Source organism: Vulpes lagopus, chromosome 7, assembly GCF_018345385.1.
Source record: "Vulpes lagopus strain Blue_001 chromosome 7, ASM1834538v1, whole genome shotgun sequence".
In the NCBI taxonomy this organism is placed as follows: domain Eukaryota; kingdom Metazoa; phylum Chordata; class Mammalia; order Carnivora; family Canidae; genus Vulpes; species Vulpes lagopus.
Genome location: NC_054830.1, coordinates 83027463 through 83039255, shown reverse-complemented (window position 1 = coordinate 83039255; position 11793 = coordinate 83027463). Strand labels below are relative to the sequence as shown.

The 11793-nt window shown below is 39.8% G+C and overlaps 1 protein-coding gene across 1 annotated transcript in view; it reads right to left on the bottom strand.

Moving 5' to 3' along the window:
* Positions 1-371: 371 nt before the first annotated feature.
* The window catches only part of DDX58 (DExD/H-box helicase 58), a 42223-nt gene continuing 30801 nt past the window's right edge, over positions 372-11793 (bottom strand). Inside the window, exons 14-18 of the mRNA XM_041762779.1 lie at positions 11367-11457; positions 7908-8078; positions 6630-6781; positions 3260-3403; positions 372-971 (exon numbers count right to left, since the gene is read on the bottom strand). Coding sequence (XP_041618713.1) covers positions 675-971; positions 3260-3403; positions 6630-6781; positions 7908-8078; positions 11367-11457 — 855 coding nt within the window. The 3' untranslated portion in view covers positions 372-674. The remainder of the gene's footprint in view (positions 972-3259; positions 3404-6629; positions 6782-7907; positions 8079-11366; positions 11458-11793) is intronic.

Genomic DNA, 11793 nt, shown 5'->3' with positions numbered 1-11793 from the left:
ACATGTCCCCATTACTAAAAGCTGTCCTACAGAATTTTAAGATTACATGCCACGCACTGGTACATATAGAATATGAGTGACTACTGTACCTCTGTGTAGGAATATGTACTGAAGCCTCAGAATTACCAACATTTAAGAGATCAGCATAGAGGAACCAACAGGAGAGACTGGGATAGAACTAGAAGAAATAGAAGCCAAGATGGGGTTCCGGGAAAGACCCTCAACAGAGCCAAGAGTGGCAAAGGGATCAAGGAGAAGGACATCAGTGCCCAGTGGATTTGGCAACCAGAATCACTGGTAATCGTAACAGGAATAATTCCAGTATATTAAGGGCAAAAGTCAGTTATGATAGAAACACTTTCAACATGGTATCCATTTATTCATTCTATTTATTGTAATGTGTACTGAGTGGTTACTGGGGGGTACACTGGCACTGAGCTGTGAAAGGAAGGATAGGAAAAGAAGGCTTTTTAATCTTTTCCAAGTACTCAGAGCTCCACTGGCCTATGGAGCATTAGTGCTGTGATTCATTTACTTGTGCTTTATATATAGGATACAGTTCAAACTGCTAACAACAGTAAACAGGGTGAAGTTAAGTGACAGATACATGCTGGTATAAGCGAGCCATGACTAAGGTCACCCATTCCTTTTAGCTCAAGATTGAGGTCCCATGGTCATTTGGGTATTTCTGGAGAACCAAAGGGTATCTTCTCAAAAGGAAAGTCCTTCCACTTTGCATATAGTTTCTGAGCTCCAGTTGCAATATCTTCTACCACAAAGCTTTCTATTTTGATAACTGGAATCTCAAATGTCTTATACTTCACATGGATTCCCCAGTCATGGCCACAGTTCCGTCTGGCACAGAAGATCTTTGCTCTCTTCTCAAAATGCCCAAAGCTCTTTGGTTTAGGGTGTAACTTACTCACGAAGCACTTCGTGAATGCATCTCCAACCACAGTGTAATGGCAGTCCTACGGATGAAGAGATTAAATAACACACAAAACGGAACGTTAGAACCAGTCCAGAACTGCGATGTAAAAAAAAAAACTCCACAATAATCTGAGATGAAGAGTGGGTAGGATCCCGCTTATTTTACAGATGGGGTAAGAAGGAAATACACATTCACCTGAAGGCCAGACTAGAATCCATGCAGCTTGACTCCCAGTTACAAGGATGAAGGTAAGGTGGGGTTGGGGGTACAAGTGAGGTGACAGGGGCCATCTCATGAAGAGGACGGCTAAGAAGTTTCCAGGCAACTCAGCTGGAAGTAGATACTCTTTATTAATTTAGAAACAAAAAGGGGGTATTTACTGAAGATCTCCAAAGCCTGAGTTCACCTGACAGGCACAATCCAAAGGATACAGAGAACACCAAAGGGTCAATGTGGATCTGAAGAGGGTCATGGACTGTGTCCAGAGGCTCTACCTACAGTCAACTTTAGAGTAAAGCTGAGAAAGGCCACTCTGTACAAAACAAATGCACACCCAACATACCAGCCCCTTGAGAAAACATACAGTCATAAAGGGCCATTTCAATAGAAAAATCACCCAAATGGAAGCTGAAAGAAACTTTTCCAGCTAGAGAAGCAGACTCATGAAGGCATGGGGAATTTGCTAGTATCACCCTTGATAGTATGCTTCTCGTTCAAACAGATGGACAGAGACCGCAGCTTTCTGAATGAAACCAAAGACAACCCCAATAACATCATCTGAACCAGCCTCCCCTCTCTCAGCAACAGTGGAGTCAAATTCAAATTTTTTTTTTACATTCAATTTTTGTTTTTGGAAATTTTTCTATCCAAAATTTTTAAGAAAAAAAATATAGAAAACTAACCCGTAGGTGTTTTTAAAATAAGCATATATTTTGTTTTCATTATAAAAGTGACCCATATCCCAAAAAGAACTAGTTTAGGAAACAAAATAGGAAAAAAAATCATGGAGCCTCCTTGCAAAATAGTAATACATTTTAGTATATTTTCTGTACTCTTTTTTCTGGACAATGATAATTCTTTAATGCTTTTTGATAGTGATGGTGGTATTGTCACTATTATTTCACACCACTGTAGTCACAGTTTATTTACAATTTTGTATCCTTGTTATTTTTTCCATTTCACCATTAGTTTGTAAGAAGTTTTTTTTTAATAATAAATTTATTTTTTATTGGTGTTTAATTTGCCAACATACAGAATAACACCCAGTGCTCATCCCATCAAGTACCCCCCTCAATGCCCGCCACCCTGTCACCCCCCACCCCCGCTCTCCTCCCCTTCCACCACCCCTAGTTTGTTTCCCAGAGTTAGGAGTCTTCCATGTTCTGTCTCCCTTTCTGATATTTCCTACCCATTTCTTCTCCCTTCCCCTCTATTCCTTTTCACTATTATTTATATTCCCCAAATGAATGAGACCATGTTTGTCCTTCTCCAATTGACTTATTTCACTCAGCATAATACCCTCCAGTTCCATCCACATCGAAGCAAATGGTGGGTATTTGTCATTTCTTTTTCTTTTTTTTTTTTTTTTTATTTATTTATGATAGGCACACAGTGAGAGAGAGAGAGAGGCAGAGACATAGGCAGAGGGAGAAGCAGGCTCCATGCACCAGGAGCCCGACGTGGGATTTGATCCCGGGTCCCAGGATCGCGCCCTGGGCCAAAGGCAGGCGCCAAACCGCTGCGCCACCCAGGGATCCCGGGTATTTGTCATTTCTAATGGCTGAGTAATATTCTATTGTATACATAAACCACATCTTTGTAAGAAGTTTTTTATTATACATAAGCCTCATGATCATTGTGTTTAATAAACTTTACTTTGGAATTATTTTAGATTTATAGAAAGCTGTAAACACTGTAGACAATTCCTGTATACCCTTCACTGAGCTTCCCTGAATACTAACATCTAACCTACTGCAGTACATTTGTCAAAACTAAGAAATTAGGATTGGAACATGACAATGAACTGAACTCCAGATTTTACCACTTCTTCTAATAATATTCTTTATCTGTTCTAGGATGAAATCCAGGATACCCCATTCATTTAGCATGACCATTATTTTCAATGGCTACACAATATTTAATTAAATGGCTTCTTTTTCTTCTTCATTGCTAAGGGTTTCCTTTCAAAACCTTTTCGGCTTTTTAAAATACCATAGCCATGATATCAACAAAAATAATAATATTCTTGCTATAAATAACCCACTGATAGAAAATAAGCTTTAATTAGTGCTAAAAAATGACCCAGTACTCTGTTAAAAGGCCACTTACCTCCACCACTCTGATGTCAGCTGTATAACATGCAAAGGCTTTGCACTTTCTGCAGAGCAGTTTTTTATTTTCCTTATCAGGTACAAGTTCTACTTTTTCTTGACTATCTCTGATGTTTTTTTCTTGAATCTGTATCTGGAGAACCTATATGCGAAAACCCAAAACAAAAACAAAACTCACCTCATCAGTATAATGGTATAGCTAGGAGGCGTGCACGTACTCATGTACACATAAGTACATAATCATTCATTCATCTATAACTTCCATGAACATACAGAACCTGGCTTTGTTTATAAAAATCACATAGATAGGGATCCCTGGGTGGCGCAGCAGTTTGGCGCCTGCCTTTGGCCCAGGGCGCGATCCTGGAGACCCGGGATCGAATCCCACATCAGGCTCCCGGTGCATGGAGCCTGCTTCTCCCTCCGCCTGTGTCTCTGCCTCTCTCTCTCTCTCTCTGTGACTATCATAAAAAGTTAAAAAAAAAAAAACTCACATAGATAATTATATTGGATTCTCCTAATTCTTTGTTAGTGCTTAATGGTGACCTCCAATGAGTCTTTTAATTTTTGCATCAAAGATGCCCATAAAAGGAGTGCCTGGGTGGCTTAGTCAGTTAAGTTCAGCTCAGGTCATGTTCTCAGGGTCCTGGGATCAAGCCCCACATCAGGCTCCATGCTCAGCAGGGAGTCTGCTTGAGGAGTCTCTCTCACTCACCCTTCCCCCTCCATATGTGCCCCTCCACTCTCTTGCAATAAATAAATAAAAATTTCTTTTAAAAAAGATGCACATAAAGTACTAAAGATGTTCGGGCAGCTCGGGTGGCTCAGCGGTCTAGTGCCACCTTCGGCTCAGGACGTGGTGATCCTGGAGACCCGGGATCGAGTCCCACATTGGGCTCCCTGCATGGAGCCTGCTTCTCCCTCTGCCTGTGTCTCTGCCTCTCTCTCTCTCTCTCTCTCTCTGTGTGTGTGTGTGTGTGTCTCTCATGAATAAATAAATAAAAATCTTTTTTTAAAAAAAGTATTAAAGATGTTTATAAACAAGCATGTAAACCATGCTTTCTACTTCAGTAGTTGGCAAAGCTTTTTAAATCCTTCACAAATAAATATGTATTGACTGTTTCAGGCATAATTACACCCACTTCTAGGGCAGAGACCCACTAAATGGAACAGCAGGCAGAAGAGTCCCCATCACCTAAATCTTTTTTTCTCTCTCCCCTTCCAATCACAGAGGCTATCACTGAATTACTGTGAAGTTAAATATGTGTACAGTATGACTGCATTCTATTTCAAAACTTCAGGCATGCCTAAGTATAACTAAGAACCTGGACATTATAGATAAAATAAACCTAAGAAGATTCAGAAGAGTGAAGAGAGGAAGGCAAATAGCTCTAAGTTCCGAAACTCTAGGAACAAAATGGTGGTGAGCTTCCTGGATTTTCTTTTCACCTTATATATGCCAGATTCCGAGCTGACGGAACCAGCAACCAAAAATGCCTAAGGACACAAATAAAAACGACAGAAGCCTACACTCTCTAGCCGAAGGACTGGGAAAGGGGCAGCCTAGCAAGACAATAAACTTCTAGACAATAGCTGTTCTACTCCTGCCAAAGATCACAGAATAAAACAGACAACTGCAGCCTAACCCCAGCTCGTGCCAGCAAAGACTGAGGGGGCACCTGGATCTCCACCTTGCAGAGTTGGTAACGAAGCATCTCTACACTCCCACCTAGTGGTGTCACAGGAGGCCAAGTAGGGAGCCATGGCTTTCAGCCCTGAAACAGGTAGACAGCTTTGCCTGTGATGTCAGTGGGGTCCCTGTGGGGAACCAGGATTCCCACCCCCACTCACGGAATTACCAGCTACCAATAGGTCCTAGCCACGCTGGTTCTGGGCTCTTTCTCTTTCTTTTACCCCCCTCTGCCTGTTTTCTATGGCTCTTAGGAATCCCAGATGCTATTCAACAAATATTTAACCCGTTCTGTCCTCATCCTACTCTCATCCTGGTGAGCTGGCTGCAACCGACTCTATGTCTGGCCCAGCCTCCATCTCCCTCAAAGGCTTTCATTCTATGTCTCCTGTCACACATGAGTCTATGTTGTTTTCACCCAGTTGAAGAGACAAAAACTATGGCATTTCAAAATGTATTAAAGCTATTATGGTTTTAAAGATCTTTATTGCCAACATCAACATATGCTACAAAATGGGAAGGTGGCTCAGGAAAAAAAAAACCCTATTCTCAGTATAATTCAGGAGGAAAATTAAGAGGAACTAAGAAATTTCCCTACAGTTCTTAATGAAAATGTGGAAGAAGTGTTTTTAAATATTTTAATTTCTAAACTTTAGGAAGAAATGTTTTTAAAAATGAGTTAATACTGACAAAGTTGTAATTTTGTGTCCTAAAATAAGTGTTAATTTGCTTTAGACCACTGCTTCTCAAAACTTTTTTGAGCAAAGAGCTTATGACTTTTTAAAATTATAGATTCTGTGGAATTGGGCTACTGAATTGTAAGGTTCATCTTTGTGAAGTTCAAGTCTGCCTCGTGCCTCTATCCATAACAACTCTCAATTTCTGAGCACATACTTTATTCCAGGTCCTGTGCTAAGCAAAGCATGTACCCAATTTCATCCCCTAAACTGCCCTGTGAATTAAATACCAACTTTCCCAACTTTATGAATGAGGAGACAGATAGTTGAAGAGACAGAGTAACTACCTAAGGTCACACATCTTCTAAGTGGCAGAGATCCTGAGATGAAGTCTCTACAAAGGGTCTGGAGAAAGTGGGGGGTGCATGTGTATGCATGCCTGTGTGCATGTGCATGCTTGTGCTTCTTGACTTTCCCCAATCCAGTTCCATGCTTCTATGTTATAAAGGAAACTATAGTAAAATGTAATTTCACTGAGAACCAAGAGGCTGAACTGAACAGATATGCCAATCCACAGGTACATTTCTACCCAGACCTACAAATGGGCATTCTAACACATGCACCGTGCACTGGGAGCTTTTCTCTGAGGACTCAGGATGTTAGAGAGAGAGAGATCTGAGGAAAAGACCGAGAAGGGCTGTGTCTTGCCATGTTAGGCTGGAGTCCTCAAGATAAGCTGTCGACTTAAGGGTCATCTAACTCAGTTTGCCCTTTTATAACTAAAAACCTTGCTTTAAGGATTAGCACTAACAACATATATTTTAATCTCATTGAGACCTAAAGCAGAATGAATCTGATGTTCACTATAGGACAAAACTTTAAGCATAAACTTATTGTTCTAATGCAACGGAGCAATATGATGAAAGGCACCAACTATGTTCACATTCTATTTGTTACTCATGGTCAGATTCTGAAAGAGTGACACAGATTAAAAGACTTACCTTTTCTTTAAATACTGCTTCATTCCACATCTGAAGGCTTAAAATGGAGTCATTCATTATTTTTTCTTTGTATATGTTTAGTTTTTCTTTTTTAATTACATCAGCATTGCTAGTTAGAAGGAAGCACTTGCTACCTCTTGCTCTTCCTCTGCCTATCAGAAAATAAATATTTTATTGGTGTCTTTGACTTAAAACTCTGATAAATCTAAAAAAAAGGTAAACAAAGGGGTACTTCTAAAACTCAACTTTGATTCACTGAAACCTGCTTTGATAGGAAAGCTGAGCTGTTAGAGCATAGACTCCAATGCAGGTGTGTAACTCCATATCAAACCACATGTTAAACTAGGAGCCTAGTTTATCCTAGACTGGTTTCCTGGGGGTCTCCCTCAAGAGCCTTCAAGGAAGTGGGGAGATAGATATGTTCGCAGCCACTAGGATATAGGTAGAAATAATAAGTGCAAAAAGAAAGATAAATGTAAAGGATCATGGGTATTCAAAAGTTTATTGCCAGCTGAAGGAATCGGGGACAGATGATATGGAAGCAGGGGAGGAGAGAGAGAAAAGTAAAACAAAGATTATCAGTAGCAGTACATGAACACTTTCTTCAACAAGGAGAAAATGATGAAGTCAGGTTGGGAGAAATGGATAATGAATAAAGGGGAAGAATGGAAAACAGACTGGTAAAATAACCTGGTGCTGGAATTTGAGCTTTTTGACATCATGTAAATTGGGAACTAATAGAGTCTCTATACAGGGAAGTGACATGCCCAGAGCTATTTTTAAGGAATTAAAGTGGGCAGCTGTTGTTATAGAAAATGGAAAAAGGAAGAGAAGCTAGTTAGGAGATCACCTAGTTCAAGCAAGACAGAAGATTTCCATGGAATATATCTTCTAGAATACAGGGGCCCATCATCACAAGCACAACCTGAAAAGTCTACACATTGGCTGCCAAAGTCTCAATCCAAGTGGGAACTATCTTTTCATAAATATGTCAGTCAATGTTGGTCAACTAAACAGTATTCATCATAAACAAAAATCAAAATAGTGTTTATATTGGTGGGCAAAACTGTACCCACCCAATCCTGATCAAGTAAGCTGCCATCGGGGCCAAAGATGCCAGCGTCCACTGTGCCAGAGGTCATAAAGCCACTATGGCTTAGTAAAGGAGTAAGGCCAGAAGCACAATGACTGGGAGAGAGTAAGTTTCTAAATGACAGACACGCTCACAAACCAGACAAATTCACAGTCATTTACTAATGGCATCAAAGCTCTTCTCACCTCTGGTTTGGATCATTCTGATGACATTGCCCACGTACTCATACAGGATGACCAAATTGCACTGAGCAATGTCGATGCCTTCATCAGCAACTGAGGTGGCAATCAGAATCTTTTTATCTCCATCAGTTCTGAATGCATCCAATGCACACTTCTGCGCTGGGAGTGTCATTCCTGTGTCAGAGTCAGAGGGCATTATACAACTCACCAAAGAGGGAATTTTACCCTTGAAAAATAGCCATTAATTATGGAATGCTTATTACACGCCAAATACTGTAATAAGTGCTTTATAGTCATGATGTCAAAACAACACTAGACAATAGGGCCTATTCCTATCCTTGTTTAAAGAGGACATTATGGTGGTATTTAACAATTTGGACCCTGCCACAACACTGCCTGAGTTCAAATCCCAGCTATGGCACTAACCAGTTGTGGGACATCAGTCATGCTATCTCAAAACATACACTGATTTTTTTTTTTTTGAAAAAACTATCAACAACAACTTTCAACAATTAATAGTTTTTTGCAAAGCTATTAATCACAATGCCTATGCATGTGTAAAGGACTTTATAGCTGACAAAACAGTTTCACAACAACTTATTCTCTGGAACTTCATAGAGCCCTTTTAGGTTGATGTGGTAAGCATTACAATTCCCCTTTACAGATGAAGACCTTGAGGTTTTGAAGGTATGATGAACTGACAGGTTAATTAGTGGCAGAACCAGGCCTTGAATTTAGGTCTAAAACCCTAACAGTGTGCAGTTCTCAGCCACTGATATGATGAGAAGAAAAAGAATTTCAGTGGTCTCCACTTCTGAGTTAATAGAATTTTTAAAAATATTTTTATTTATTTATTTGAGAGAGAGAGAGAGAGAGTATGAGAGAGAGAGAGAGAGCACAAGCTGGGTGAGGGGTAGAGGAAGAAGCAGACTCCTCACTGAGGAGGGAGCAGGACACAGGGCTTGATCCAGGGCTCGGGGATCATGACTCAAGCCAAAGGCAAACACTTAACCAACTGAGCCAAGGTGCCCCCTGATTTAATAGAATTTATAAAAGTTCTAATTTTTTCCTAGTCTATTGGCAGCCATAATCTTTAGATATATCTGAAAAACAATTTCTTTTTACCATCATCTTCTGCTGAACAATGAGAATGCCCAAGACAGACACCATACTTCATTAATTTCTAACTTACTCATCCACTTGTTCATCAAACATTTATTCCACAATTATAGTTTCTCAGATAAAAATACAATGGTCAGGGATCCCTGGGTGGCGCAGCGGTTTGGTGCCTGCCTTTGGCCCAGGGCGTGATCCTGGAGACCTGGGATCGAATCCCACGTCAGGCTCCCGGTACGTGGAGCCTGCTTCTCCCTCTGCCTATGTCTCTGCCTCTCTCTCTCTCTCTCTCTCTCTCTGTGTGACTATCATAAATAAATAAATAAATTAATTAATTAATTAATTAAAAAAAATACAACGGTCAGAGGCACCTGAGTGGCTCAGTCAGTTAAGCGTCTGCCTTTAGCTCAGGTCATGATCCTGAGCTGAGCCCCACATGGGGCTCCCTGCTTCTCCCTCTGCTTGCCGCTCCCCCTGCTTGTGCCCTCTCTTTCTCTCTCTCTCTGACAAATAAAATAAATAAAATCTTTTAAAAAAATACAATGGTTAAAGTCCATTTTTGTCTGTGAGGATCTCGTGGAAGAAGAGTATCAATAGGAAGCTATAATTCAATGTGATGAGCAATGAAATGGAGGCAGAACTGCATCTATGAGATGGGGAAGAGAGACACCTCTGCTAGTCTTGGGAGCCTGGAGAAGGCTGTTTGGCAGAAGCACAATGACTGATAAAGAGTAAGTTTCTAAATAAATGTGGATGGATGGAGGGACACCTGGATGGCTCAGTGGTTGGGCATCTGCCTTCAGCTCAGGGCATGATCCTGGGGTCCTGGGATTGAGTCCCGAATGGGGCTCCTGACGTTAGAAGCCTGCTTCTCTCTCTGCTTATATCTCTGCCTCTCTCTCTGTGTCTCTCATGAATAAATAAAACCTTTAAAAAAATGTGGATGGATGGAGATGGGTGGATAGACAATGAATGGATAGATGGATAAACGAACAAACAAAATATTTTGAGTGCTTATTTGTGAAGAAATAACAAAGTTTGAAAATCAACTCATGTTAGAGTTGGATTGCAGAGAAGTTTGAATTTCAACTGCAATAATGTGGTGTTGGACTTCATTTGGTAAGCTACATTTTCAAAATCTGAATTAACTTTTTAGATTCATGAAGTTTAAAATTTGCACCAGGGTAAAGTGCAAGGAGCACCTGCATGGCTCAGTGTTTGAGCATCAGCCTTTGGCTCAGGTTGTGATCCTGGGGTCCTGGGATCAAGTGTCACATCAGGTTCCCTATTCTCCCTCTTCCTATGTCTCTGCCTCTCTCTGTGTGTCTCTCATGAACAAATAAATAAAATCTTTTTTTAAAAAAAGGGGGAGGGAGTGATAACTGACGACTGATGGGATGGGGACTGCTTATTACAAAGAAAACTAAATAGGGGGAACAAGTGAAGATCTGTCCTGGCTGGTCACTGAGGGATGGGGGTGCATGGCTAGGGGAATGTCAGGTGAGGGCTGGCACCCCAGGATCCTCCTGGAGAATTACAGAGGCAGCCTTTCATCTTTCAACCACTGTAGCTAGATTGCAGGATTGTGTGCTTGAACATTTTTTAAATTAAAAAATATATATAAAAAATAAATAAATAAAATAAAATAAAAAATATATAATACACATAAAAGCATCTATAGTCTAAAAAAACAAAAAAAGAACATTTCTATTTCTAGTTAATCTACTGGATGAGAAAAAGAGTGAATGTTCAAACAATATTTTTAAAAATACTGTTTTGGTTTCATCCATAAGACATATGGGAAGAGGAGAGGTCTGTAAGTTTTTGTATTTGAGCACTGTGAGGGCTTTTTGATGTGTCAACATGGCTAGGCTGAACTATAGTATCCAGTTATTGATCTAGGTACTTCTGTGAAGGGAATTCACAGATATAATTAAAGTTCCTAAATCACCTGATATTTAGGTTACAAAAGGTATTTCATCCTCGGTTAGCCTGATATAAATCAACTGGCCCTTTGAAAGAAGGCTTAGGCAGTAGTGTCTGAACTCAGAGATTCCAAACAGCTCATGCCTATGAGATTCAGGCCTGCTCCTGACCACCTGCCCTACGGATTTCAGACTTGCTTGCCAGTCCAATTGTGTATGCCAATTCCCAAATCCCTAGGAGTTTGTGTTTGTGTACATAAACAACATATTAATGTACATATGTATGTGTATATAATCACTTGCTGGTTTTGCTTCTGTAGTTGAACCCTGACTGATACAACCATTAAAAAAGAACTTGAATATATTATAAATATTCTTATATATATAGTATACTGAAACTCTAATTCACTGTTTATAGTACCTGTATTGTGATTTGTTTTGCCACGTCCAGTCAATATGCCAGGTTTTAGGAAGCTGAGTTCAGAATTTTCTTCAATCCATTTCTTCAAAGCCTAAAAATCAAAAGCAATTATCTGTTGGACACTATTTGTAGAACACATTTGTATAACTATTAATTCAATATTGAAATATTACAAGAAGAAAAAATCTTTAAGTTAGTAAACAGTCTTCTGACTGACAAATGTGAGAGTAAAAAGCTTTTTTGGAATGGAATTCTATGCAATAATTAACTATAGTGGTTCAGATCTTTGTGATCCGATACAATTTAATCTCCAAGACATTTTTTAAATGAAAAGAAAGAATGTTCAGAACAGTGAGTATGTAGAACTATTCAATGAGTTTAGCAAGGTCTCAGGACATAAGATCAATATATAGAAATCAGTTGTATT